Source organism: Xenia sp. Carnegie-2017, unplaced genomic scaffold, assembly GCF_021976095.1.
Source record: "Xenia sp. Carnegie-2017 unplaced genomic scaffold, XeniaSp_v1 HiC_scaffold_19, whole genome shotgun sequence".
NCBI lineage: Eukaryota > Metazoa > Cnidaria > Anthozoa > Malacalcyonacea > Xeniidae > Xenia > Xenia sp. Carnegie-2017.
The window spans coordinates 361,724-389,167 of record NW_025813481.1 but is presented as its reverse complement, the minus strand read 5'-3'; the positions used below and the strand labels follow the sequence as shown (position 1 = coordinate 389,167).

The following is a 27,444-nucleotide window of genomic DNA, read 5'->3' as shown; positions in this document are numbered from 1 at the left end:
TAATTATATGTGCATTGTGTTGATTGTACTGGTTGCAACTACTGAATTGCTTCATTTTCACTATTTGTTCTTTTTGAGAGTTGAATTAAAATTAACATATCAATAAATAAAGAGGAAATTCGGGTTAGATCAATCAGCAATCTGTTTACGAAGAACACGTGATCTTTTTTCTGGAAAATGAAAAAAGCTTGTACTACTTTAATACATTTAATACATTAATGCTAGTCATATTATACGATCTTATTGCTTTCTAATGATTAAGTTTCTAGTCAAACGAAGAGTTTTCTTTGTCAGAATGAAAACTGCAAAAGATATCAGGGCAATTTTTGAGTTGTTGTGGAGTGGGATAGAGTAGGTTGTGTTTTTACATCCCATAACTAAGAAATCAACAGTTCACTTCAGAGGCCTGGGTATGGGCGTCCGTTACCACCGAAAAGACTGCGCATGTAAAATGAAACAACGTAAAGTGAAACGTTTCAACACAAACACGAACGACTCATCGTTTTTAGAAATGATTGAACGTCGTTTACTGAATTGATTGGACATGCTAAGAAATGATTCGTCTTGTCATGAAATGATTCGATTCATATTGCAATGGTTGAACAACTTCAGTTTTCATTTAACTGAACAATGTGATATAACTCAACATGCTTTGCAATAATATAACGCGTTTATTGATTGCGTTTTGAAATGATCTGTTGTGACCTAAATAATTCATGAGAATGTGAAATAATTCGATTTGCTTTGCAAAAATTCAATGGCATTGCAAACGACTGAGCGTTGTTAGAAATGATTTGCCGTAATTCGAAACGATCCGTTAATGTATAGCGAAATGACTTAACATGTTTTAGAATGACGTAATTTATGCAGTCTTGGCGCGAGCTGTTGAGAAACGATTCAACAAGATGTGAAATGAATTAGCATAGTTTCAAATGATTTAATTAAAACAAAATAAAACGAATTCCGAAAACGGACATCTCTTAATATTCAAGATAATACAAGAGTTTTAAAACAAAAGATGGTGTAATGTTTCGTCTTTAGTCCAAAGACATCATCAGTGGCGTGTTGGGTTAGTCTGGTGTGTAGGTTTCGTTCAGTTTTGCCTATGTATGTATGACCACAACCTGGACATTTAAATTCATATACAACATTGGCTTTAGAGAGTTCCGGAATTTTTTCCTTTTTGGGACAGAAAGTTGATGTCGTTTTTGTTTGATATATAACTATAGGTTTAGTGGGAATTTTTAAGCTAAGGTGAATTTTACGAAGAAGATTGAAAACCAAACGTTCACCCTGTTTGCCTAGATATGGTATTCTAATGAAAATTTTACGAAAGTCATTCTCAGTATTTTGTTTGGGGGGGTTATTTTTGGCTATGATTTTGGTTTTGAGTTTACGAATCAAGAATTTCCGGACTGTAAGAGGTAAACTATTCCATGACATAAAAGACTGGAGTGTTTAAATCTGTTTTTTGAATAATGTTTGGTTAGAACAAATCTTAAATGCCCGAAAATATAGGGAAGTGATCCAAGTATGTTGTTGCCAGTATGAGTTGTTTTACGAAATACATCAATGTCATTATTGGTTATTTTGAGGTCTTGAAAGTGGACATGTGAGTCAGAAAAGTCATCAAAAGTAAATTTAAGATTTTTATCAAAATTGTTAAATTAATCATCAACATAACGTCGGTAAAACTTAAGGATACCTGAGTTGATCAAATCAGTGACAATGATGTTTTCAAACTCAGTGAGAATTATATTAGCTAAGACGGGACCGAGAAAAGACCCCATGGAAACACCATCAAATTGTCCATAAAGAATACCGTTGCAAGAAAATGTAGTTTTCGTGCATGAATCAATAATAATTTTTTTCAGTGTTGATTTTCGGAGTGTGGTATTAATAATATTTTGTTTGTAAATGCAATCTAGTAAAATGTTGATGGTTTTACGCAAAGGCACGTTGGTGAAAAGAGATTCAACATCAAAAGAGACAAACTTATAATCTTGGGAAAATAGATCTTTAGGTATAGATTTGATGGACCCTTTGCAGTGACGTCACGCACGCTTTAGCAACTGTTGCTGGGGGAGCATCTGGAGGAGAAGCACATGTGCATGCTTTAGATGTTAATATGGCTAGTAACATAAAGTCAGCGCTTTCTAGGTCAAAAAAAGGTTTTTTGCCTGGATATATAGAAAATATTCAGTGTAAGTATAGTAAAGCGCGTTACAAAATGAAATTAGGACTTTGCAATAGAGATGATCCGTTCGAAATACCAAAAAATCAATGGCTCGACGATATCGATCTGTGGCCTGTTGTCAGCTACATTGATATTGGCATGTATTCATTATTTCGGTCAGTCCGTACACGAAAGAGCAGTTAAAAACTATAAGAGTCTTGATAGTTATCAAAATTTTGTGAATGAATGGGTGCGTGAAGTGTTGGTGAAAAAATATGACGATCATTGCTTGCTTATTGCTAAGGTAAATGCTTCTCAGTTGTCACTAAAAACATTGCACATTGGCTGCACTCGTACTCTAATAAACTGAATGCCTTGCTTCTTTTTTCACTACACCAGGTTAATCACTCTAAAAGAATTTCGGAGAAGCCATTAACTCTTTGGGTTGTTTGCGGAAAGAACGACAAAGTATTAACAGCACACTGCGATTGTGTGGCAGAAATAGGTGAAAGCTGCTCTCATGTCGCTTCATTTCTGTGGGCTGTTTAAGCTGGTGCACGAAAACGAGATTCTTTAACTGTGACTGATAAGAAGGCATACTGGGTCCTTCCTAATGCTGTCAAGGCTGTGCCATACGCCAAAGTACAGAATATAAATTTTAGTAAATTTAATAAGAAATGCGAAGGCAAAATGCAAAGAAATCCAGTTCCTGCCCCATCATTGTCAGAATTGGATGAATATTTTAAAACTATTACTTCTTCGTCATCAAAACCAGCAATATTTTCTTTAATACATCCATATTCTGATTGTTAAGTACCTAAAGCCTAGCACTCTGACTTGCCACCAGTCATGAGTGATCTTTATAAACCCACACTATTGGACAAATCACTTGAAACTTTGCTGGAAGTATCAGACTTGAAACTGGACTGCTTCAATGCTACAGTTTAGCAGCAAAAAGCTGTAGAAAAAAAACTAGAGATCAGCGAATTCTCATTTTTGGTTTCGATTTCGTGCTGGAAGAGTGGCTGCTTCAAGGTTCAAAGCAGCTAGTCTCACCAACAGAGAATCACCTTCCAAGATTCTGATCACAAGCACTTGCTATCCAAAGCTGAAGAAATTTTCAACTGCAGAAACAAGATGGGGTTGCCAGCATAAAGAGGTGGCAAGAGACGAATAATGGAAATGGCTAAACACAAACCATGAAAATATTTCAGTAACAAACAGTGGATTCTGGATTCATTTCACCCATGGATTTCTTGGTGCTTCTCCAAATGGACTTGTCTCTTGCCAATGTTGTGGCACTAGGATTTGTGAAATAAAGGTTTGTTATTATTGTGTCTATGTTTTATGGAGAAAAGATCAACATAATAATTACATCACCTATTGATTTTGTTTTGATAGTGTCCACTTCGCCATAAAGATGAGACAATTGAAATTTCAACAGATGACAGGCTGTTTTGCATTGAAGTAAAAAGTGATGGCACAAAACAACTTAAAAGAGCTCATGCCTATTACTATCAAGTAACTACATTTGTAAATTATTCTAATTTCATTTAACAAGCTTAATGTATAGCACATCTTTTTCGTTTTTCATTTCTTTCCGAAATACGAGCATAGCGATCGACATCAACTCTTTCGACATATGTATGTCCAAGGTTTTGAAATTGAGCCCAGTCTTGATTAGTTTGGTCCGTTAAAGCCGATGGTCTCCCTGTCATTGTAAACAAAACAACAAATGGTATAAAATGACACAAACGAACATAACAAAGCTTTTTTAACTCATTGGCTTAACAGTAACAAAATGAAGGGTACACAGTCGTAAATACGTGCATTTAGAATCGTCTACGTCTGCCAGATGAATTCTTCGAAGCCAAAAAGAACGACGTTCCTTTTGTAAATCTTGCGATATTTTGCTTGAATTGGTTTTCACAGGTGGCATATGATAAAAACTTAATTCCTTATCCCTATCAGCATGCTTAGAACAGCCATAAATTGCGCAAAAGTTAACCATCCTAAACAATAACATTGCTTTGTTATTTACATGTGACGTTTGCTTGTCCTCCCGATGTATACGTCAACGGGATAGCATGAGGTCACATGCAATGGGTCTATAGCATCAGCAGCATCGAAAGAGTCTTGTAATGAAAATTTATTTAGGGTGAGTTGATTCAAAAGGTTTGCAATAAATTTGCCTACGTTGTAGTATGGTGTGTTTGTGGTCTCAATTATTAGTCGTAACTTAGGTAATGTGTCAAATTGTTTGTGCGTTTTAGATAGTACATGTGCTCTGGCAAAGTGCGCTTGAGTAGGTCGTAAGAAAGTATGTTCAATTTCATTGATCTCACCTCGTTTTAGAAGTGTGCATAGATAGGACCTGTAGAGTGGAGAGTCTACAAGAAGTAAGGTCACTTGAAATACGCTTAAATTTACCGGATTTTCAAACAGAGAATTAAGAGAGTTCACATAATCAGAGCGTTTTAACAAGACAACTCCATTACCTTTGTCAGGTTTCAGAATGACGTAATTCCTATTGAGTTTCTTGAGTATACGAATACGTTTGCTATCAATATGGAATTTTTCTAAATCCAAATCGAAGTAATTATACGTAAAGAAGCGTAGCGAGTTTTTTAACTTATCTCTAACAGAGTTTCCATCTTTGAATTGGTTCAGTCTGGCAATATGGTCCCAAATATATTTTGCAACTGACAGCATTATAAGTTCATTAGGTCGTGTAGCAAAACCATTTCGGAGACCAAGTTTCAAAACTACAATCTGCTCAGGGGAAAGATTTTGGTTGGTGAGGTTTAGAATAACGTTGTTCGGGTTTTCTTCAAGACCATCAATAGCGCTTTTTGTTGCAAGTAAATTATCCATTTTTTTTATCCATTTTCATAGATCATTACATAAATGATTTAATATAAAGTGAAATGATTCAATGTGAAGAAAAGCGATTCAATCTAATGTAAAATTTTTCCGCGAAATGTGAAAGGATTTAACGCGATACGATGTTTTGGTCAACTGATTTTTAAAATTATATTAGCGGAAGATCTGCACGATATGATTTGGTACGGGAAACAGCTTTAGTATTAAAAGGGTCTTAGTTTCTGTGGTTAATAATTTTGCAAGATTTACAATTACTATGACTTAGTAAACCTGCGGAGCCAGATTTATAAATTCAAAGAGTAACAAATTTTTGCGAAACGCAAGCTTGTTTCAATATGGCAAAGGAATGTGTTGTAATTTACAACGAAGGAGCTGAGGAAATTTTTGGAAGATTTGAAAACTTAATTAAGAGTACGTCCCATTTTCATTTGCAATATTAAAGTCGATTTTATGTATTCTGGTTACACTATCAAGAAATAAAGAAAATTAACACATGGGCAGTTGAAAAGTACGGTGGCCCACAAGTGCAACATACAAATATTTTTTGAAACACACAAATATTTTTTAAAACATTATATTACGTGAAGTGAATGCACAATTTTCATGGACGTTGCTGAATTTTTATTCATTTTTGCTGCATTTTTATTCATCCTTGCTGCATTTTTATTAAACAGATATGAGCTCGCGCGCACAAGCTTACTTAGATCTAAACTATGCTATAAAAATATAATTGAGTTTCAATGGCGGCAAAAGCATTGACTTCATTTTGCTTGCTTTTTCTATTTCCGTAGAAATATGTTTTGTGCTTCTTGTGGTACAGCCTTAATTGAAGAAGCTAATTTCTGCCACCAATGTGGTCAGTCTATTAGCTCAAAACTAAATGCTTTGAATGCGATTATGTCACATACAACATAATTGAGGAATATTTTATCATGGTTATACAAATAATAACATTGTAGATCTACTTTGTATAGATCGTGGAATTGTCATCAATTTGAGCACATTAAAAAATGAAAGAAAATGGTCTAAGGCGTCGTGAGGGACAATTCAACTAGCAATAGCTCGAAGAGCTGTTGTGAAGGAGATTGAAGAAGCTTGGGTCAATTGCGGGTTATAGATCAATCTGGCATGCGTTTGAGGTTGAGTGATCACTTGACACGTTGTTTCAACTATGATGAAAGAAACTGATCCCATTGAAGTACTAGAAAGAAGGGCAAGCCGACTTAAGCGAAGGACATATTATTCACTCGGACCAAATTTTGTGTTGCACATAGATGGTAAATATTATGAATGGTAATCTTTTCACTTTTATTATCATATTGTCTGATGTCTTAAAACTATTTTTAGGTTACGACAAGATAAAGCCCTATGTATTCCCAATACATGCATGCATTTGTGGCTACAGTAGAAGGATACTTTGGCTAGAAGTTGTAAAATCTAATAATAACCCAAAGATTCCTGCAAAGTTATACCTTGATATTGTTTCCGGAATTCAAGGGGTTTCTAGATATAGTACGCTCAGATTGTCGGACAGAAAATGTTTCATTGCAACCATGCAATGTTATTTCAGGCCCTAGATGTAGATGCACATGGAAATACAAACATTTTTTAATACAGCTCTTCTCCTTAAAATCAACATATCAAAGGATGGGTGTCATACTTCAGACGAAATCACTCTAGTTTGTGGATCAATATGTTTAAAGATACGGTTGATTCAGGGAATCTGCAACTTGGGAAAAACTTTCAGATGAGCTGCTTGTGGTTTTACTTTTTTCAAGTCATTCAGAATGAATTAGATAACAGATTAGAGAACAGTCATTACATTAGACGTTCTCGCCATGATACAATACCAGTGGTACCTAATATATTGTACTACCTTCCTAAGAATGCTGGTGGTGTGGATTTTCTTGTCTCTGTTTCTCAAGACAAAATAGATGAGGTTGAGCCCCAATGTTTGTTAGATGATAATAAAGAAGAGGATTATGAAGATTACTTTCATTTCTTAATGCAATCAAAAAAATTTAGAATATCCTATAAATGCAGAAAAACACTCTGATCTTTTTCAATATTTCAAAAGCTTACAAGATATTGCATAAACTCAAATAAGATGAAATAAAACTATGAATCTGTGACTTGGCCATTGTTTTTCAATCTTTACTGAACCTTCAGACTTAAACAAATCATTCAAAAGTATCCAGCATTATAGCCAGCCTTGACGTTCAGTCATGTCGTGTAAGATTCAGAGCATTATACATCGTTATTTATGTCTTTAGAAATCTTGTTAAGACAGTTAGTGAACACAAAACAAATTTAATAGCAAGATCAAATTTCCTGACTTCCTAAAGTAATGTGAAAATTATAATAAAACAAAATAGAGCTTTAACTATAACATTTACATTAGAAATAATTTAATTTTGGCTGTATGTATCTTGCCAGAGATTCTTTTCAATTTTCTTTATTGTTGACCAAATCCATAAGAATCTTTAACAGCTAAAAACAGTATGTCTATCATTGTTGCCTCATTATTCATATGTACTGGGAGATTGTTGCATAGATCACAGGTACAAACAGTTGGCCTTCTTTTGAAATTTTCCTCACATCCATGACTTGAGCAATCGAGCCTTGAATTTTTTAGGCAAACCAAGGGGTGGAAACTCTAGGGGATCTGGTGAGTCATTTGAAAAAGTCTGACATGCACAAATTCTCCACACCTAAAAGCGCACAATATTAATTTTTGCCCCACAACATGTAATAACTGACATGCCCCCTTTTTTAATTGAAAACAAGTTCAGCATAATTACTTCTACTGTCAAGTGCTTCCAATACATCAGCAAAATACTTGAAAGTGTCGATTTCCTTCTCCTTTTCAAGTTGTGATGAACTGAAATCCACTTGTATTTGATCCAATATGTAATCAGCTGACACTTGAAATATATTTCCACACTCATACAGCACTCTCCATAAGTCAGGATCTAACTTGATATACGTCAATGTTCCACAATTTACCAATCCTTGCTCTATTTGAAGCAACTGTGGTAGGATTTTCCCTAGCTGGTCTTTGACACATAATGGTCTTAATAAAAATGCATAACAGAAGAAAATAAACATGTTGAAACAGTGATGGAACTCTTCTTAACAATGGTAATGAGTCCAAGCAAGACTCTTTATATAATGGTATTGACATTTTTGCATGTTTCTCTTTGAGGAATACTTATGTAGCCAACAGTTTGAAGGATGTCAACGTTAGAATCCTCATTCAAAATGGCAGCAAGCAACTTCCTTATCACTCTTTGCACCTGTTAACTAATTAAGTCAACCATTTTAGAGTTTAATTCAAGGGTTATATTTGAATCAATGAAAATATTGTTGTGATCTCAATGCTATGGTAAGTGATAACGAAAAATACATCTATTTTGTCTGTTGAAACAACAAAAACATTGATGTCTGTTTAACTTACACACTTGAAAAGTTTTGAATAAGCTGGATTTTGATTTTCATTTGGGTCGAGTGCTGCACCAACTAGATATGAAGCAACCATCTTAGACAGAAAGTGAGGAGATGGGCCTCCTTGTCATAGTAATATCCCAATTACCTTACCACTAAGAAAAAAGTCACCACTGGTAAGAGCTATGGTGGATTCAATGGGACTTCCATTGCTGAAAAACTTTCTTTCCATTGTCTCCAGAAGTTCTAAAGCAGATGGAGTAATTGTGTAGAAATGACTGTTAATAACAATATATAGAATCAAATTAGGTACATAAACATAAAAAGACAAAAGATATGGTTGAGGTTTGATTAAGTACCTGAAAAACGTTCTCTTTATGGACCACCTTCATCTAATGATGGCTCTCCTGAAAAAATGACCTTCACCATCCTTTTTGGAGATGGGTTTTTCCACTGTGCTCTTTTAAAATCCTGCCAATTAAACTTCCACCTCACCGTAATCCACTTTGGTTTTTCATCACTCATTTCAGCTGCAACAACACTACAAACAGCTTCTTTTTTACATTCTCCCAAGTCATCAAGAGGCAAATTAGACAAATTGTGAGAGCAGAACAAGTTTTTTCTGTTGTTGAATCATAAGTGCCAGAAGGCTTCTTTTGACTGTGTTCCTTATCTTCAACCAGCCACGTTGAGCAGCTGTCAGCATGTCTTTCAATTTCATGAAAAGTATAGTATTTGCAACAAATGGGGCTTTGGATATTATCTTTTAATCTTGTGGTTAATGGAGGTGAATTTAATCTTAAAAATTCATTTCTTTTGCAATAGATTCGTCACAATAAGATTGGGTGACTTCCAGTTTTGCTGTGTTCAGCAAAATCCCGCTATATTCTTTGCCTGTCAATAGTGGAGATTTGGATTGTTCATCTTCAATTTTGTTTTCAGTTGCAGCAGATTTAGAAATACAAAATTCTTAAACTTCCTCGTTTTCCACTATTGATTGATAAACTGTTGTGTTAGCTGTTGCATTGTCTATTGATAGGGCAGATTTTGATCCTTGGTGCTCATTTTCATAATCAGTAAGTGTGACAACATTGTCAAACTGAGGTAGTGTGGCCCCTCTTTTTATAGATAGCTTCGCCCCATCTTTTAAAACCATTTTATCGACAATGATTTTAACTTCAACATTGACTTCACTTCCTTCTTCGACTTTTTTCTTTCAGCTTAAAGAGTTTGGATCTTTCTTCCTCTTTTCGAGCGCCAAATGAACTGAACGAAAGCACATTGGAATGATTCTTTGAGTCTGTCGACTCATCACTTGCAGTGCTTGTGCTGAAATTTAAGAGTACATCAACATGTACACCCCTTCCACAACTATGACAAAATTTTGCTCTTTCAATCAACTGCTTACCACATCCAGAACAAAACATTTTTTAGATAAAATGGGAAACAAAATTTTGCAAAACTTGGTGACCGAAAATTACGATTTATTCACAACATTGATAATGTCTCCAATATACCATAGATTAGATGGTTTAGGTCTAAGTAAGCCTGTGCGGGTGGGCTCATATCTGTTTAATAAAAATGCATCAACGATAAATAAAAATAGAGAAACAATGAACAAAAATAAGTACGCGATGCGTACACGTGGATAGCCTATCAAGTAAATAGGGCTAAATGAAGTTGGTAAATGAACATAATTGAAATAAAATTGTATATTTAATATCATTTACACGAAACTCGTTCAATATTTAAATATTGATTTTAGTTATATGACTAAGTAAGTGTTTAACCATTTCTACATTTTTCGAACGCTTTAGCTCAAATTGCACATAAGTGCATGTGCTCACATGAATCGCACATTTCCTTAGAAAGTAACGTCATTTAGATTTCTTGCGACTTTTAAAGTTTTTTTCTTCACTGAAAACCATTTTTTCAAAAATTGTGTTTCAAAAACGTTTTCTGACTTGTCGTAGATGTCGTTCAGAGAACGTTTTTCCCCGTAACGATGAATACTGTATTTGTTGGAACAAGTACAGCAGTGTGCTAATTTTTTTCACCACGCGTGCGGCGTTTAATGGAGGGCAACGCTAGCTAGGAGGCGGTGCTTGTTCGAACAAGTAGCGAGTTTCCGAAATCACAACCGTGACGTCGGCGGCGACGTGTGGTCTGTAATTTTTTGAAATTACACATGCGCGAGTCAGACGAAACCCCCCAAAAGACGTTCTTGCCTCACGTGACTGACGTGAAATGAGTATACATCATGTTTCAGCGACGACTGGAGGCAAAGGAAGTAAACTTTGATACAACTTTTAGCAAAGCATAATGAACTCAAGTAAATTTTCTATCTTATGATTTCTTATTTATGTTTTTGTTGGATAAATTTTGAGAAACTTCGTGAACTGTTGATATTAATGCATATTTTTAAGAAATAAGACTGTAAACATTTATATTTCATGAAGTACATTTAAGGTGTTAATAAATTTATAATGTAACCAAACTATTGTATTTTTAAGGCAGAGGGGGCTAACTTGAAGGCCTTTGGGAGCGTACTACCAACTTGTATGTATAAAATGTGTCTTAAAATATGTCTTGATAAAAAAATTATTCAAATGTTTCTCATGTAATTTTTTCATAAAGTAAATGGTTTGAACCCGGGAGTAAACGCATGTTTACGGAATTTAACAAACATGTAATTTTTTCATATTATGTAAATTCAGACAAACATGACATAGTCATCCCAAAGAAAAGAATTGAAATATTCTTGACTAATGGTGCCTTACACTCAAATTACATGGAAGTGGTTGAACCATAAAAGCAAAACCTTGCATTTTGCAAAAGTACATCTTACTCGCAGCACTTAATTGAATCTTCAGATTTTTATGAAAATCTAAAACTTGAAATAGTTTATAATATCACCAAACACCTATTCAACAAAGTAACGAACAGCACTCATAGCTTTGTTCCAGTTCTTCTGCTGTTTTGTTTCTTGTGCCCTCCTAAATGGTGCTTGGAGTTGCAAACGTATGGGTAAGCTGGATCATCGTAAATGCAAAGAACAGAACCATCAAGTGCTCTTGAATGTTGTTGAAGGGATTCTAATAATGCTGATCTTGTAAGCATGGTGCTCTCGTGTTATTTCCCTTCTACAGGTCCATAAAGATTAGCACACAATACATTAGGTGCAACGACAGATTTGAATTTAATTGCATGTACTTTTTTATGTCCATTGTATAACACCCTTTGGTGTTGACCTGGTCGACACACTGTCCTTACCGTTCCATCTATAAATCCCCAACAATTTTGCAAAGGTGCACCATGATCATGAATTTTCACAGCATATTGTTGTAAGTTTGCAGGTGAAAGCCATTCTTGTTTGAAGCAAATAACCCCAACGTTCATAGACAAAGTTTATGGCGAAGTTTGTCATCATTGAAAGTTGTTGGACAGATAGAGCAAACCTAGGAATAATATCCAAATACCTGCAAGGATATGCAAATCTTCTAAGAACACAGAGTGCATTCAGGCCCTAAACTTTAAAACCATTAACAAATTACATTTCGTCGGGCATTTGTAGAACTTCGTAAAGTGTGTATATGTCATTTTTCCAAAAGCGAAACTCAGCTTTGCACTCGTCGTTACATAGGTTATCCAGGTCAAATTGATCGTTGTCCCAATATTGCAAATCATAAATTTTTTTGATCTGTTAACGTCATAGAACATCAAGAACTCTTCATCGTCAATGAAATTCTGATCATGAGAATGCAGCAAAGCTATTCTATTTTTTTTAAAACTTGCCATTTATTCTAAAGTATAAATAAAACCAATGAGTGTCGTACCACATCGTTTTTACGTTTTACAACAAATTAAACATTTGATGGAACGAATAACTTCTGCGACGGCGACGGCAACGGCAACGTTATGCTTTCGGAAACTCCCTAATACCGTAAACACAAAGTGGGTTGTGTTTTTTTTTGCTACTTTTCTTTCATCATGTTTTGAAAAGTCAATATTTCTCCAAAGATTTTGGGCTTATTGCGAACCATGGTTGATAGTAAACGCTTTGCTCAATGATTGCAAGTGATCGAAATTATTTTGTGTTTCCTGTTCTTGGACTTTATAGTTTGACACATATCATATTTCACTAGATGTAAAATTGTAAACCACACAAATAATACTTATATTTCGCACAATATTCGAAAGCATAATTAATTTATTTGCTTTCGACATTTGTTTAAGCTACTCTAACTCTGGTGAGTAAATCAAGCGATGTATAAGCAATGCGAATCAGGGGCGGATCTAGAAAAACGTCGGATGTGCTCCGCACCTGAGGGGGTCTGAGGGATTCTCCCATGAGAAATTTTGAATTTCAGAGCCTTAAAAATGCCATTTTCAGCATTTTAGAGCATTACAAAATGTATTTTTGGGCATCGTTTCTGCGTAAAAACAACACATTTTGTTTACGTTTTTTTCAAAAAAAAATAAAGTGAACAATACTTGAATGTTTTGCCAAATATTTAGGCTCATTATCATGCTAAATATATGGCACAATAGCATGTCTAGGAACGTAAAATTTATTTTACAATAAAGCTATTAAAAAACAGATATAGTCTTTAAAAATTTCTACCAAGTTGTAAGGCATAGACCCCCCTAGAGACCCCCATTCAAACCTCTATGTAATGAGTTAAGTTAGAAATTTGGTACTACAAATGACAGTTCATAGATATAGAAAAGCTCAGACTTCAAACCATGCAAGTTTATTGTAACCCTTTACCCATCTCCACATCAGTGCCAGCAAATTCACCTTTTGAAAAAAAAATCATAATTTTTTTCTGCCAAAGATTAAGCAAAATTTGTCAGAGTGAAAATTTGCAGTTAATGCCATAAATGTTTATTAGGTATTTCACTAGACTATTATCTTCTGCAAGGTGTGCTATATAGCAATCACTAGTAGCATTGTATTATCAAATACAAATAGAATGTAACTAACATGTCTTTAAATATATAATTACATGAATGTTAAAATTGGTTCATGTGTCATGCTTACTGGTTATGATAAATATCTTTTCATATGATCAAAGTTGGTTTAAATGTAGATCTGAAATAATTTAGTTTAGAAATTATAATGATCATCAGAAAAATTACCTAGTGATCATGAAAAATACTTTGCTGTTTTGCCAAATTTCAAAGTTTATCTGCATACATAGGAAGACATTTTTACTTTATAGAAAATGCTTTTCATACATCAATAGCCCTTTGGTTTTATACCATTCTAGTCAAATTGTCAGAATAAAAGGCTTCATGGATCAGAAGACTCAAAATTACAGGTTATAGTAAACAGCTTCTCATGTAATCAATGTTAGTTTTCTCAAATCCTAAACAATATGTAGTATAACTGTCTAATGATTGAATGATCAATGATCATAAACTGAAAAGCCCCGAACATTTGTTTATGATAAAGTAAATAATAGTATGGCGCCTTATGGCTACAGATTTTTTGTCCATTGAAATATATTTGCAGGAATGTAGGATTTCGCTGCTATATAAAGGCTACGATTCCCCAAGCACTAAAGAAATCATAGCTAAAAGTCCTGTCGGCAACAACAATTTTAAAAGCATCAATCTGCTTACCATACGCCATATTAACATAAATCGCATCACACACTCGCATAAATTGACTTTGATATATTACATTCATGCATACACTTCAATAGTCCTTTACTTACGATTTTGGATGTAAATTTCTGCTGATAAAACTCAAAACAATGTTGGCTTGCTTTTGAACATCAATGACTGTAATGTCGCTCGCGAGATCGTCTTTGCCAAGCATTTTCAATTCATCCATAAATTTTATGCCCTCTTGAAAAAATTCCCAGTTTGGAAAGCAGCATTCATGTCAATATATGAATTTGTAAAAGAAATCCATAAATTCCATCTGATTGTAGTTTAGTTTCTATCATGCTTTAGAAAATTACTATAAAACGATCAAACATTCAATTCAGACAGTGAGCTTGACTATGTTAGTTCAGTTGGCTATCAGTCGAAATCGGTCATACCAATCACAGTAAGACAAAAATTTAAACGAACCAATTACACGATAGCAATTGGACTCCCTTATGGGTCCAGCCACCCCGCTTATCGGTCGAGATTATTCCAGATAGTCCACTGATCTGCCTATTGACCAATGAAATAAGTGTTTTGGCGTTCATAGACTCCTTTATCAGTCGAACCAGTCAAGCCACCCCGCTTATCATTCGGTTATTCCAGGTCAATTAAAATTCAACTGATCTGGTTACCAACGAGATATTCATTGCATTAGTCATTAGTTTTCAATAATAAATAAAGCTGGATTTTTATCACGAAGTAAGTGCGATAATAAAGTAAGAATAATTAATGATTTTTAATTAATATGTATAAGTAATTTTTGAATTTCAAACATCAGTCGCGCGACGGATTTGACATGCTCTAAATCCGCCCCTGATGCGAATAATGCCAATTGGACCTTTTACCAGACAGTAGATTGTATTATATACATGAATTGCCTCTTCGCCAGTCAGCCAGCATTTGTATGTTTTAGATGTTATTTTTTTAAAAAAGTTTCATATTATTGAAATTTCGTTGGTATAATCGATGAATCGGGCTCATGTTTAGTTCCGCTTGACTGAGTAAATAGCAACAGGCAATAAAATACAAGTCAATTTTTGAGTCGTAATATTTCTAGATATTCAAAATAACAACATTTTCACATGATTATGTCACCAATTCTTTGCTTGTTATATATAGCTTCACAGTTCACATATATCTTATATATTACATACGTACTATATGTGCGCTCTTAATCACTGTCATATTGACCTTACGCACATTACAATTTCACCGTAAACTTTCGATTAGAAAGTAACGAAATGAGAAAACTTAATGACAAAATTCCCTTTGATACTACACAAACTCATCGGAAAATTCGGCGAGCTCATATGAAACAAGCAGTATGGCTATAAATCTTAATAACGATTTGTCTCAAGGAAGTGTCGCGATGTGCTGTGCAATCGTTAAGTGTTCGTTCATTCGGAAGATTGCCGAAGATGATAATTTATGCCGCTCGCAATGATGCCTAGGTGCGGACACTTTTCGACTCTCACTTAGCTATCGCATACGCTGCGGCTGAACAACAAAAACGCAGCAACGATGAATAAAATATTCCTGGTGGGACATGGATAGTCGACTCAGGTGCTACCCGTCACATGGGCAAAAACAAACATCAATTAGAAGACTTTTAAAGTATGAAGATCATATGCATGTAATGATCGGAGATGAAAAAATCCTAAGTGAAATCGGAATTGGTATTGTAACTTTAAACACAAATGTTCAAAATGGAATGGTAAAAGAATGTAAATTGTATAATGTACTGTATGTACCACAACTCAGCTACAACTTGATAAGTGTTGCAAAAGTCGCTGATGCGGGAAATTCTATCAATTTTAATCATGCAACATGTAAGATTTTTCGCAAAGATAGAACAGTGATTGGTACTGCAAAGAAAACTAGAAGTTTATTTGTATTGAATTGCAAGTGCACGTTCGAACACGTAAATGTAATGAATGAAGAAATTGGAATATCTAATGAGATACTGTGGCATCGACGTCTGGGTCATCTTGGAGGGTACAGATTGAAACAAATGGTGAATAAAAGTTTAGTGAAGGGATTAAATTTTGACATCAAGAAGAATTTAAAATTCTGTGATGAATGTGCAAAAGGAAAGCTTCATCGTAGTTCGTTTCCTCATGGTGAAGCGAACAGAGCATCTGATCCTCTTGGTCTAGTGCACAGTGACGTCTGTGGGAAATTAAATGTAAACTCCTGTGGTGGTGCAAAATATTTCTTAGCGTTTACTGATGATAAAACTCGATCTGTTTGGATTTATCCTTTGAAACAGAAAAATTAAGTATTCAGCAAGTTTCAAGAATGGAAAGCTTCATTCGAAAAAGCAAGTGGGTATAAACTTAAAATCTTAAGAAGCGACAACGGCGGCGAATTCACGTCGAATGAATTCAAGAGCTACCTAAAATCAGAAGGAATCAAGCAAGAGCTCACCATACCAAAAAACTCCCGGGCAAAATGGTGTAGCTGAGCGTCTTAACCGAACGCTAATGGAGTCTGTTCGTACCATGTTGATTCAAGCGAAGCTGCCGCAAAGATTTTTGGTTGAAGCACTTACGACAGCCGTGTATCTACATAATAAAAGCCACACGAAAAGTCTATTGAACATGACACCATTTGAAGCTGGGTCAGGTGTGAAACCAGACGGCAGTCATTTAAGAACATTTGGTTGTATTGCCAATGTTCATGTACTGAAGAACGAGAGAAGAAATCTGGATTCAAAAGCTAAGAAGTGTATTCTGCTGCGATATAGTGCAAAAACTAAAGGTTATCGTTTGTTCGATCCAGATTGTTCTAGAGTCATTTTTACACGTGACGTCAAATTTAATGAAATGCAGTATGGATTTGAGAAGGAGCCTGAAACAAATGAGAGTCCACCTGGACGCGTGATCTTACAGCTTTCTGATGATGACGAGAACAATGACGATGGTGAAAACAGCGTAGTTAATGACGCACCACTGGTTCTTCCTGTAAGACAACGACGCCTACCGGATCGTTACGGAGAATGGGTTACCATTGTCGACAAAAATAACACAGAACCGAAAAATTTTGGTGATGCACTTGCTGACCGAAATGTCGATAAATGGAAAAGGGCTATGCAGGAAGAGATTGACTCGCTCAATTTATATGATGTTATGGAACTGACAAAACTACCTGAAGGACGTAAGGCTGTTGGATGCAAATGGATCTACAAGATCAAACGCAATTCAAATGGCGATGGTAAAAGATTCAAAGCTCGATTAGTGGCGCAAGTCTATGCACAAAAATATGGAGAAGACTACGACGAAACGTTTTTTCCAGTAGTGCGATTCAAATCAATTAGAAGTGTAATTACCTTGTCAGCTCAGAGAAAATTGCAGTTGCATCAAATAGATACCACAGCAGCATTCCTGAACGGTGAGTTAAATGAAAACGCGTATATAAAGCAACCGCAAGGTTTTGAAGACAACAATAGAAAGGACTACGTGTAGAAGCTAAAGAAGAGCTTGTATGGGCTCAAACAATGGTCTAGATGATAGAATTCTGTTCTGCATGAACACTTGAAGTCTATGGGATTTTGTCAAACGGCTGGCGATCTTTGTATTTACATCAGAGATGACAATGGGGACATATTTATTATTGTAGTTCATGTTGACGATTTAATTATGGATGGCACTAAAACCTACACTAAAACCATTTTAAACAAATTTGGAATGGAGGATTGCAAACAAGTGAAAACACCTGTTGAATCATGTTCGAAGCTTATGAAATGCACAGAGGAGAGTGAAATGTTTGATAAACACAAATATTAGTCACCAATTGGTAGTTTACTCTATTTATCTTCGGTTACATGTGCTGATATAACGTTTGCAGTAAACAACGTCACAAAATTCAGTTCCAATCCTACACAAGAGCATTGGACAGCAGTAAAGAGAATTTTCCGATATCTGAAAGGAACATTCCATTATGGCTTACATTACACACCCGAAACAAGTTTGGACTGCGTTGGATTTTCTGATGCAGATTGGGGTGGAGATATTAACGATGGAAAATCAACGTCTGGTTGTATTTTTCTAATGAACGGTGCTGCAGTCAGTTGGAAAAGCAAGGAACAAAGCTGTGTAGCATTGTCGACTGCAGAAGCCAAATATATAGCGTTGGGATCAGTTGTTCAAGAAGCAATTTGGATTCATCAATTATATAAAGATCTCGATGCTGATAAGAAAGATCCTTTGAAAATTTACGAAGATAATCAATCAGCCATCTCCATGAGAAAGAATCCTCAATTTCATGAAAGATCAAAACATATAGAAATAAAGTATCATTTTCTTCAAGATCATATAGAAAAGAAATCCGTGAACATTCAATATTGTGCTACAAACGAGATGTTGGCAGATTTGTTGACAAAAGGAATAAGTAAAGAACAGGTTAAAAAACTACGACAAAAGATTGGAGTCGTATCAGAAGAACAATTAGATATATAACTGTGAATGAGAAGGAGTGTTGGTGTTATTTAAAGTAGCATTCTTATTAAATATATTAAGCGCCGACCATATACCACATATGGTGTTATGAACAAAACGCTCGATATACGTATTTCTAGAAGAGTTAATGGTTTTCAAACGGTGTTTGGGTTGGTTTGTGCGACAACCTGGACTGGACTAGTATTGTCACTAACTAGAGGAGTAAATCGAAATTTAACACAAGTGAACCAAGAGAGAATGTAACTTAACAATTTTTATCTCAAACAGCTGCACCTTTCTAAATATCAGGATTTTTTCAAAGTGTCATAAATTTCACTGATAAATTTTGTTATCGGCGAATGAGCTAACTTGTATTAACTTACAACTTCTCAACAACATCGAATGAAACGAAATAATTGAATTTTTGGTGTTATTTGAAGTTTATCCAGACATTAAAGGAAAGGTTGCTCAAAGATCTTTATAAATGATACAAGACTTTAACAAAATAAGATTTACACAACATTTTGTTATATACATTACTGAGGAGCTAGTGGGAGATTAGAGAGCCCTGGGTCAAAAGTTGGCGATACGAATTTTCGAATTGGACAAGATGCACGTTGATTAGATATGTGTGAATGAGAATGCATCTTAAATGCTTTTACAATAACAGGGTAAAAGGATAGTAGCCACAAAAAATTAACTGTTTACTATGTAAGACAAAGTCTAACAATAGATTTCAATCATTAAGAGGAGCGACTTAAATTGCTGCATTGTAATGCGGAGTAAAAAGAATACTTATAGAAATGTTTCTTATTATAATTTCACATTTAAAGGGTGAAGAATAATGAAATTTGATGATTTGAGTTTTTAATCTGCCTACTCAGTCAGCAATCATACTTAACAGCAGACAACGTCACAAAAGGTTGTAAAGAACATAATTATAGGTTTATAGAGAACAGAACAAAATCTTCATAAACTCTGTTGCCTGTTGGAATTACAATTTTGGTATCAGATATGACATTTTAGTAGGCTTTTGTAGGCCAGTAAGACCTTATATCATACCAATCAAAGTTCTAAACGCTGACCTTTAAAAATTCGAGTTCATAGCTTGTTGACATAAAGTTCTAACTTTCGGGATGTTGTGAAAATAGTGTGTTCAATTTATGGTTGTAAAGATTATGGGCATATAGTTTTATTTAAAGAATAAACTTTTAATTTTACGCTTATAATTTCGCGTTTTACTGATAAAATGCTAGTTTTCTATGGCTATGCGGGTGTTACCCTAAACAACGGTAGCTGCGTGACACAAAATAATTTGTATAAATCGCCTCATAAATTTCTAGCCTGTTATATAGTATTTCTTGCATAGCTGTCATTTTTCAAAAGTTTAGTTTCAAATCATTTTCATTTAGCTATATTGATGTTCTTAGTGAACCAAAATTACATGACTGCTAAACATTTGAACAATTAGATTAACGCATTGACGTGCCTGTCAGACTATAGAGAGCCATAAATATTTGTACGTATTTGCAATGCAAATTCAGTGCAAAGCTACACCTGCTTTAAGCCTAGTTCTCATTCATGGCAAAACGTCGCTAGTATCGCCGATGGTCGGTGTCGATGGCCTTGTGTTCTCATTAATCGGAAAGCATCGCTCACCATCGGCGATGGTCGGTGATTGCTTTGAGAAAAAAAATGGCTCCTAGTCCAACACATTGAGTTCTATAATAACTGGAGCGGCTAAGTGGACTGGGAACTGTTGTAAAAAACATGGCGGCCAACAGACGTATTTCCGCTGAAATGATTGCTTTGCAGAAAAATAATATTCTCGACCTCCCCCTGGTGTCTATAGTAAATTATAAAGAATTTTTCAAAAACAAACACGATATCACAGAATATGGATATCGTTAGTTCCTAATCTGTGACGATTCTTTTGTCATTTCTTTATAATGCCAACACTTCAATCGTTCAATTGTTGGATGTCGTAGTTTCCACAAAAAGGAACATATCGCTTCTCACAGGTGAGGTAGTTGTTTGTTTTGTTAGTCCGTCAACGATTGAAAAGCAATTATACATGCACTTGAAAAGCCATAAAATACATATTAAAGATCGTATTTTTTAAGACAGACTTGAACGCCAAATATACTGATGTTTTCCTGTTTATAAAACTCTGTATACTTGTAAATTCTTATAAAATTCTGTATACTTTTCTGTCATTTGTTAATGCATGAAATCGTAAATTTACCCATCTATTTGCAAAATAGTTTCCCTAAAGCAAAAAAGACACTGCACACATTTTGCTCTGTATCAAAAATGTGATCTGGTATCAAAAAGAAATGATCAGCCCCAACGGTACCCATGATTTGGAGCAGAGCTTGTTATGTTCTATTTGCTGACAACATGCAGGGAAGATCAAGGAGTAAAGATGACTGGAAGATGTTATTGACCAGGCAGAGTCTTAAAAAATGATAATGCTGTAAAGATAATTGATTTATTGTCTTCCCTCTCCAGAGTTATTTAATTTGATTGTGGTCAAATTCTATGGATGGAGACAATGGATTCACTAAGGATGCCTTGAATGCTTTGAAGTTAAAGTTCATGATCCAAAGAAAGATGGCAAGAAGGTTGTGTGTGTTTTGATGCTTAATGAAATGTCAATTCACAAACATGTAAAATGGAAGGCCATAAAGTTTGTGTCTATGTAAACATTTGTACTGAGATTGATGATGATTCGATGCAGATGTGAAGCTTCAAACTGTATAAGCCATTGGGTTTTATGTAACTTAATGTTTAAATCATGTGATATCTTTATCAAAATATTTTAGTTGAGTGTTGTTTGAATGTTACTAATATCTAATGCACTATACTGAAGCATTAAAGATTCAGTGATGAAACCTTTAAAGTTATTGTACTGTATATTTCTTATATATTTCTTATATTTCTTCAAGAAAAATTTGAGCTTATTTACCTATTAGAGTACAGAATGGAGATTTATCATATGCATTATTGCTGCTTTTTTAAAGAAAAGTTTTTCACTTTTCAAAGCTTTTCTACAAATTTTTTGCTTCTTATTTCTTATCATGAAATTGATGATATAGAGGTAATATAATCCAATAACTTTCTAATTTCTAAAAAGCTTTTAAGCTTCTAGCATAAAAGTACACTATAGGTATGTAATTCATTTGGTTTTATTGCCTTGCTATGACATATCTACTTGCACTTCATCATTCTTGTATGAACAAAACACCAGATGTGGATACTCAGAGAACAAAATGCACTACCAACTGCTTATGAAATTTATTATTGAGGTGAAGACTGTGTTAATCATTCAAATTATAGTGCACTTATATTGCAAATATAGGAAAAACAAAACAAAGTGAAAAAGTAAGATAGAAGTATTAAAACTACAAATGAATTATAAACACCATTGGAAGCATAAGTGTTTTGATGATTATTTGCATTTTGCCCAATTCATATATCAATACAACAAAATCAAAATGTGCTACAACTTCACAAGTATTTGATGCAGTTGCACTTCAGAACATCACAAAAAGGTTACTTAAAGTAATTTCTACACAATATTGTTTGTTTTATTTACCAAACCTATGCAGACTTGAGTCTTTTTGAAATTTCATATGAAACTCAATTACAGAAAATCCGTAAATATCCAGAGATTTAATATGTACTTTTTTAAAGAAACAAGTAAAAATCCTACAATTGTGGCGAAAAAAGCCATTGCCCATTGCATGAAAAGAAGCAAAATAGCAATGATAACAAATAAGCTGACTTCTCTCGTGAGCCGTGGAGATGAACTATGATATACTTTTTTGTATAGACTAAAGAGTTTAATCGATCAAACAAATTTGACGCTGGTAAGAAAACGACGCACATCTGCATTCATACATGTGTAGCCGACATATAGGTCTTTCGTCGATAGTTATAAATGCATCCTCGTAGGAGCAGATAACTGACAACCACAGTTGACTCGCTGTTATGAATTTAAGGTTTTTACCTTGATTTTCATCAAAAAATTGCTTGCCGAATCCCAAATACACATATACATTTTCCTCACTCTTTCCTCAGGAGGGAGTGTGAAATTGTGAAATTTTCGGAAAAGCGGTCAATTTCGGTAAATCTCAGCGGCAACGGACGAAATCCGCCATTTTTTTTACAACATCCGATATCTAAGGCCGCGCTTGAGATAGCCGCTCCAGTTATTATAGAACTCAATGGTCCAACATGGCTGCTCTTGAAAAAAGACGAAGAATCAGACTTTGTTGAGTCATGCTCATAAACCACAAAAACATGTTAAGGAAATAGTATGTGCGTAGTTTAGTTTATCAATGTATCCGTTCCCACACGGCTAAGAGCCAAGGAACAGTTATTGACGTTAGTTAAATTTCCTTATGTACCATATATAGCTTAAACAGAGGAACTACTCCGACCAATAATAATATTTGTTGTTTGTAATAAAGACTATAAATACTGCTCTGTAAAACAATAAAAATCAGTTCGATCATTAAATTCACTCGTGGTTGTTACTGAAGGTATAGAGTATATTAAGAAATAGATATGGCGAGTAACTCGAACACAACAGACTTCGATTCAGTGCAAGCATTAAATGTTCTTGCTGTTAAAGCAAAGGACAATGATAGAAGCTTTATGGAAATTATTCGTGAATTTCCCACGATATACGACAAGCGAACAAACGGTTTTCGTGACAAACGAAAGAAAGCTAACTGCTGGCAACGAATAGCTGAATTGCTTGAAACTACAACAGAAGAAGTGGAAAGGAGATACAAGACTATTCGTACTGCATTTTCTCGTTATCTTTCAAAACAAAAGTTAAAGTCTGGGTCTGGAGTAAGCGATATTCCGAATATTGATCAAAGGTTCGAGAATCTTGGATGGCTTACAATCCATATGACTTCAAGACAAGGGACAAGTAACTTGAATGTATCACTTAGTCAACCAAACATAACCAAAGACAGTGTCTCAAATATAGTTACACTTGGTGCAGAAGATCCCGACTTGGTTGAAGAGTTATCAGATAGAGAAAATGATCAATATGAGGAAACTAATATAACATTAGATATATCTGTAGATGACAATTTTCAAGGCGAAGCAACTGAACAAATTTGTGATGTTGCAGAGGAAATAAGAGACACAGAAAATGGGACCCACCAAAAGCAGCCAATAAAAAGGCAAAAAAGAGATGGTAGTGGTACGAGCTGGGTTGGAGCTAAAATCAATAACAAAATGCAATTGAAAAAAACTGATGAACAAATTAAAGAAGCCATGTCAAAGTTGGACAAGTCCTTAAAATGTTTGGAAAACAGCCAAAAAGATAAACCTAATGTGGAGAATGATGAAGACTACTTTTACTGTTTGAGTTTAGCCCCCAGACTGAGAAGGCTTGATGGAAAAAAAGGCTTTAATTAGGAACTTAATTGAGAAGGCTTTCATGGAAGTTGAGTATGGAGGTTTTCAAATCCAAATTACTTGAATTCATTTCCAACTTTTGTTGGTTCTGTGCCAAATAGACAAGCAAATTATGGGAATAATTAAAAGTTTCATATCGGCTATTGTCAAAACAGGTTTATATCATTTAGTTTGTTATTTGATGGATAAGACATTTACTTTATTTAGTTTCAGAAGAAATTGTTGCTTACAGTAATAAAACTTCATTATTTTGTGTGATTACCATGAAACTACTCAGTGCACTAACTTTATCTAATTTTCCCAAAAATACAACTGTAGAACTTTCAAAGATATTAAATCAAATATAAGCACTTCCAGTTGCTCTAAAATAATCATTTCCACACAAAGTAAGTTACTGCACTGTTTAGTTTGTTGATAACTCAGTTTTTAGCAAGTAGAGTAAGATACTCATTAACTCATTATTGTTTACATAGTTTAAAATTAATGTTCATAATACATGTTAGTTTCAAATATATATTTTACAATGTCTAAAATCTTGCAATGCAGTGTAAATGTTGTAGATAACATTGGAGTCAATAGTCCTGGAGCAAATAATTTCATTTGCCATCAAGCATAAAAAGATGTTGATAGGATAAATTTTAACTCAAATGCTTATTTGCATACACACAACTATGCTAAATTATGCTGCAATGAGGTTGGCTTTTTACAAATAACTATCACTGATCTGTGAATAAAAACCATGTGGTCAACTATTGTAATAACAAGGCTATTAACAACTTAATAATTTTATTTATATGAAACCTGAAATTAGTGGTGCAGATTATGGTTAGACTATACTCCAAACAATATGTCAGTTAACTTTAAAAACTATTAACATAAGTGACTTGCCAAGACAAGGATCCCTCTTTGCTTGTGAAATATTTCTTGAATTTTTCTCTAACTTCAATAGCTTCAAAGGAAGATCTATTATTTGCCCTTCCAACTGAGAATGCTTCCATTGCACCATTATCACCTGATGTAATGCTTCTCCAGTTACCAGGTACGATATTACCTGTAGTATCTTCAGCATCTACAAAACCAGCTGGGATGTAATGGGCATTGTATGTTAGCTGTAAATAATTATGCAGGCATAAGCATGCTTTTATAATCAAGTCAACTGTTTCAGGCTTGGCTTTGATTGGCGAAAAATCCTCCACCTTGCTGAAAGGATGCCAAAACTGTTTTCTATTGTTCGTCTGCAACGACTAAGTCTGTAATTAAATATTTCTTTATCTTGTGGTAATCCTTTACCACCATATGGCTTCATTAACCATGGTTTGAGTGCAAAGATTTCATCGGCTACAACAACATAAGGCAGTGTATGGCCAACAATGGAACTGCAGGATGGAACATTTAATTCATTATTTGACAAAGCTTTGCCCATTGCTGAATTATTGAAAATTTGTGCATCATTGTCTCTTCCATTATTTCCAATATCCACCAATGTAAAACAGTACCTAGCATCACACATGGCCATCAATACGATACTATAAAACTTTTTGTAATTAAAAAAATTAGATCCACTATTGGCAGGGCATTCAATTGCAATGTGTTTTCCATCCAATGCACCTATGCAGTTTGGAAAATTCCACTGAGTAAACATTTCATTTGCGATCTCTTTCCATTCATGCTCAGACTTTGGAGCCTTCAGGTATGTGGTACATAAAGAATTCCATATTCCACTACATGTTTCTTTTATGATATTACAAACTGTGCTTTTTCCCAATCTGAAATTAAAGGCTTGGGATTGTTGGGAATCCCCGTAGCTAAATATCGCAAAGTAACGACAAGTCTTTCTCCTGCAGAAACTGGTATTCTGCTGTTGCATTTCTTTTTTGTAATGTAGGGGGCAACAAGATTTAATAGATGCTCTAGCCTCTCTGGACTCATTCTTAAAAACTTGAAAAAATACTCTCGATCGTGCAATTTTAACTCTTCAACCAAAATATGAAATTGACTTTCCTGCTGGCGTTTCTTCAACATTTCTCTTATCCAAAACCTTCTCTTTCGTGGTTTGTTTAATCTGAGTAAAATTTGCTTTTTCCTTATTAACAAAGCCAATAAATACAATTGAAGCTGCACAGAAATTACAATATTCAATTGCAAGCTTCTATCGAAGTCTGTTGTGTTCGAGTTACTCGCCATATCTATTTCTTAATATACTCTATACCTTCAGTAACAACCACGAGTGAATTTAATGATCGAACTGATTTTTATTGTTTTACAGAGCAGTATTTATAGTCTTTATTACAAACAACAAATATTATTATTGGTCGGAGTAGTTCCTCTGTTTAAGCTATATATGGTACATAAGGAAATTTAACTAACGTCAATAACTGTTCCTTGGCTCTTAGCCGTGTGGGAACGGATACATTGATAAACTAAACTACGCACATACTATTTCCTTAACATGTTTTGTGGTTTATGAGCATGACTCAACAAAGTCTGATTCTTCGTCTTTTTTCAAGAGCAGCCATGTTGGACTAGATTATGGAAAGTTGTCGGTAATGATCGGCTATGATCGCAAGAAACAAACCGTTTTGTTTCTTGCGATGGCAGCGCCGACGCTCGGCGTTCGTCACAAAAAATCGGCGACATAAATTTTAACGCGTTCTCATTAATAGTAAGCGCTCGCCGACGTCGCAAAAGCTCTATCGCCGACGTTTTACGATGAATGAGAACTAGGCTTTACGCCACTTTCTGATCGTGACTCAGTTAGTTCACTTTCAACTGTTCGATTTTCTTGATTAAACTTCACCGGTCACTGTTCAAAACTTTCGTAGCTTTCATGCGTATATTCTTACTTGGATTTATAAATGTATTTATAATGTATTTCCCGATAAAATGTTAGTTTGCCAAGGTCGTGGGTGTAAAACAATTGATGCTTGCGTGCACCATACTATTTATATAATCTTTTAACATTTTAATGTATTTCTTATACATCATTGTCTATTTTTAAAATTTTAACTCCAGATCATTATCATATTGTTCAGATATTATGTTCTTATGGCGAGCAAAAATTATGACTGCTAAATATTTGGACGAAAAATGTTTTAGAATACAATGACTACAGCAAGCATGAATGATTTTTATGTATTTGCAATGTAAGTTAAGTCCCAAGTTTATTTTAGAGAAAAAATGAAATAGCGAACAATAACAAAATAAAGTTAAAATAATAGCCAACATTTAATAAACTACATACATATCATATATCAATTTAAAGTTAATATAATGAAGAATTTAATTGTAGTGTTCAAAATAGGATAAAAATCGTTTCCATGGCGACACATAGTGTCAATTGCCGAAGTGATAATATTTTCAAACTAAAACATTCAATGTAAAGATAAAGTTCTCGGAATATTC

General features: G+C 34.5%; 1 protein-coding gene across 1 annotated transcript; it reads right to left on the bottom strand.

Moving 5' to 3' along the window:
• Positions 1–24,811: 24,811 nt before the first annotated feature.
• On the bottom strand, positions 24,812–25,828 carry LOC124439046 (protein ALP1-like). Its single transcript, XM_046989247.1, is given in 2 exon segments — positions 24,812–25,228; positions 25,231–25,828. Coding segments are annotated over 2 exon segments (780 nt in total). The 5' UTR covers positions 25,685–25,828; the 3' UTR covers positions 24,812–24,902.
• Positions 25,829–27,444: the final 1,616 nt, after the last annotated feature.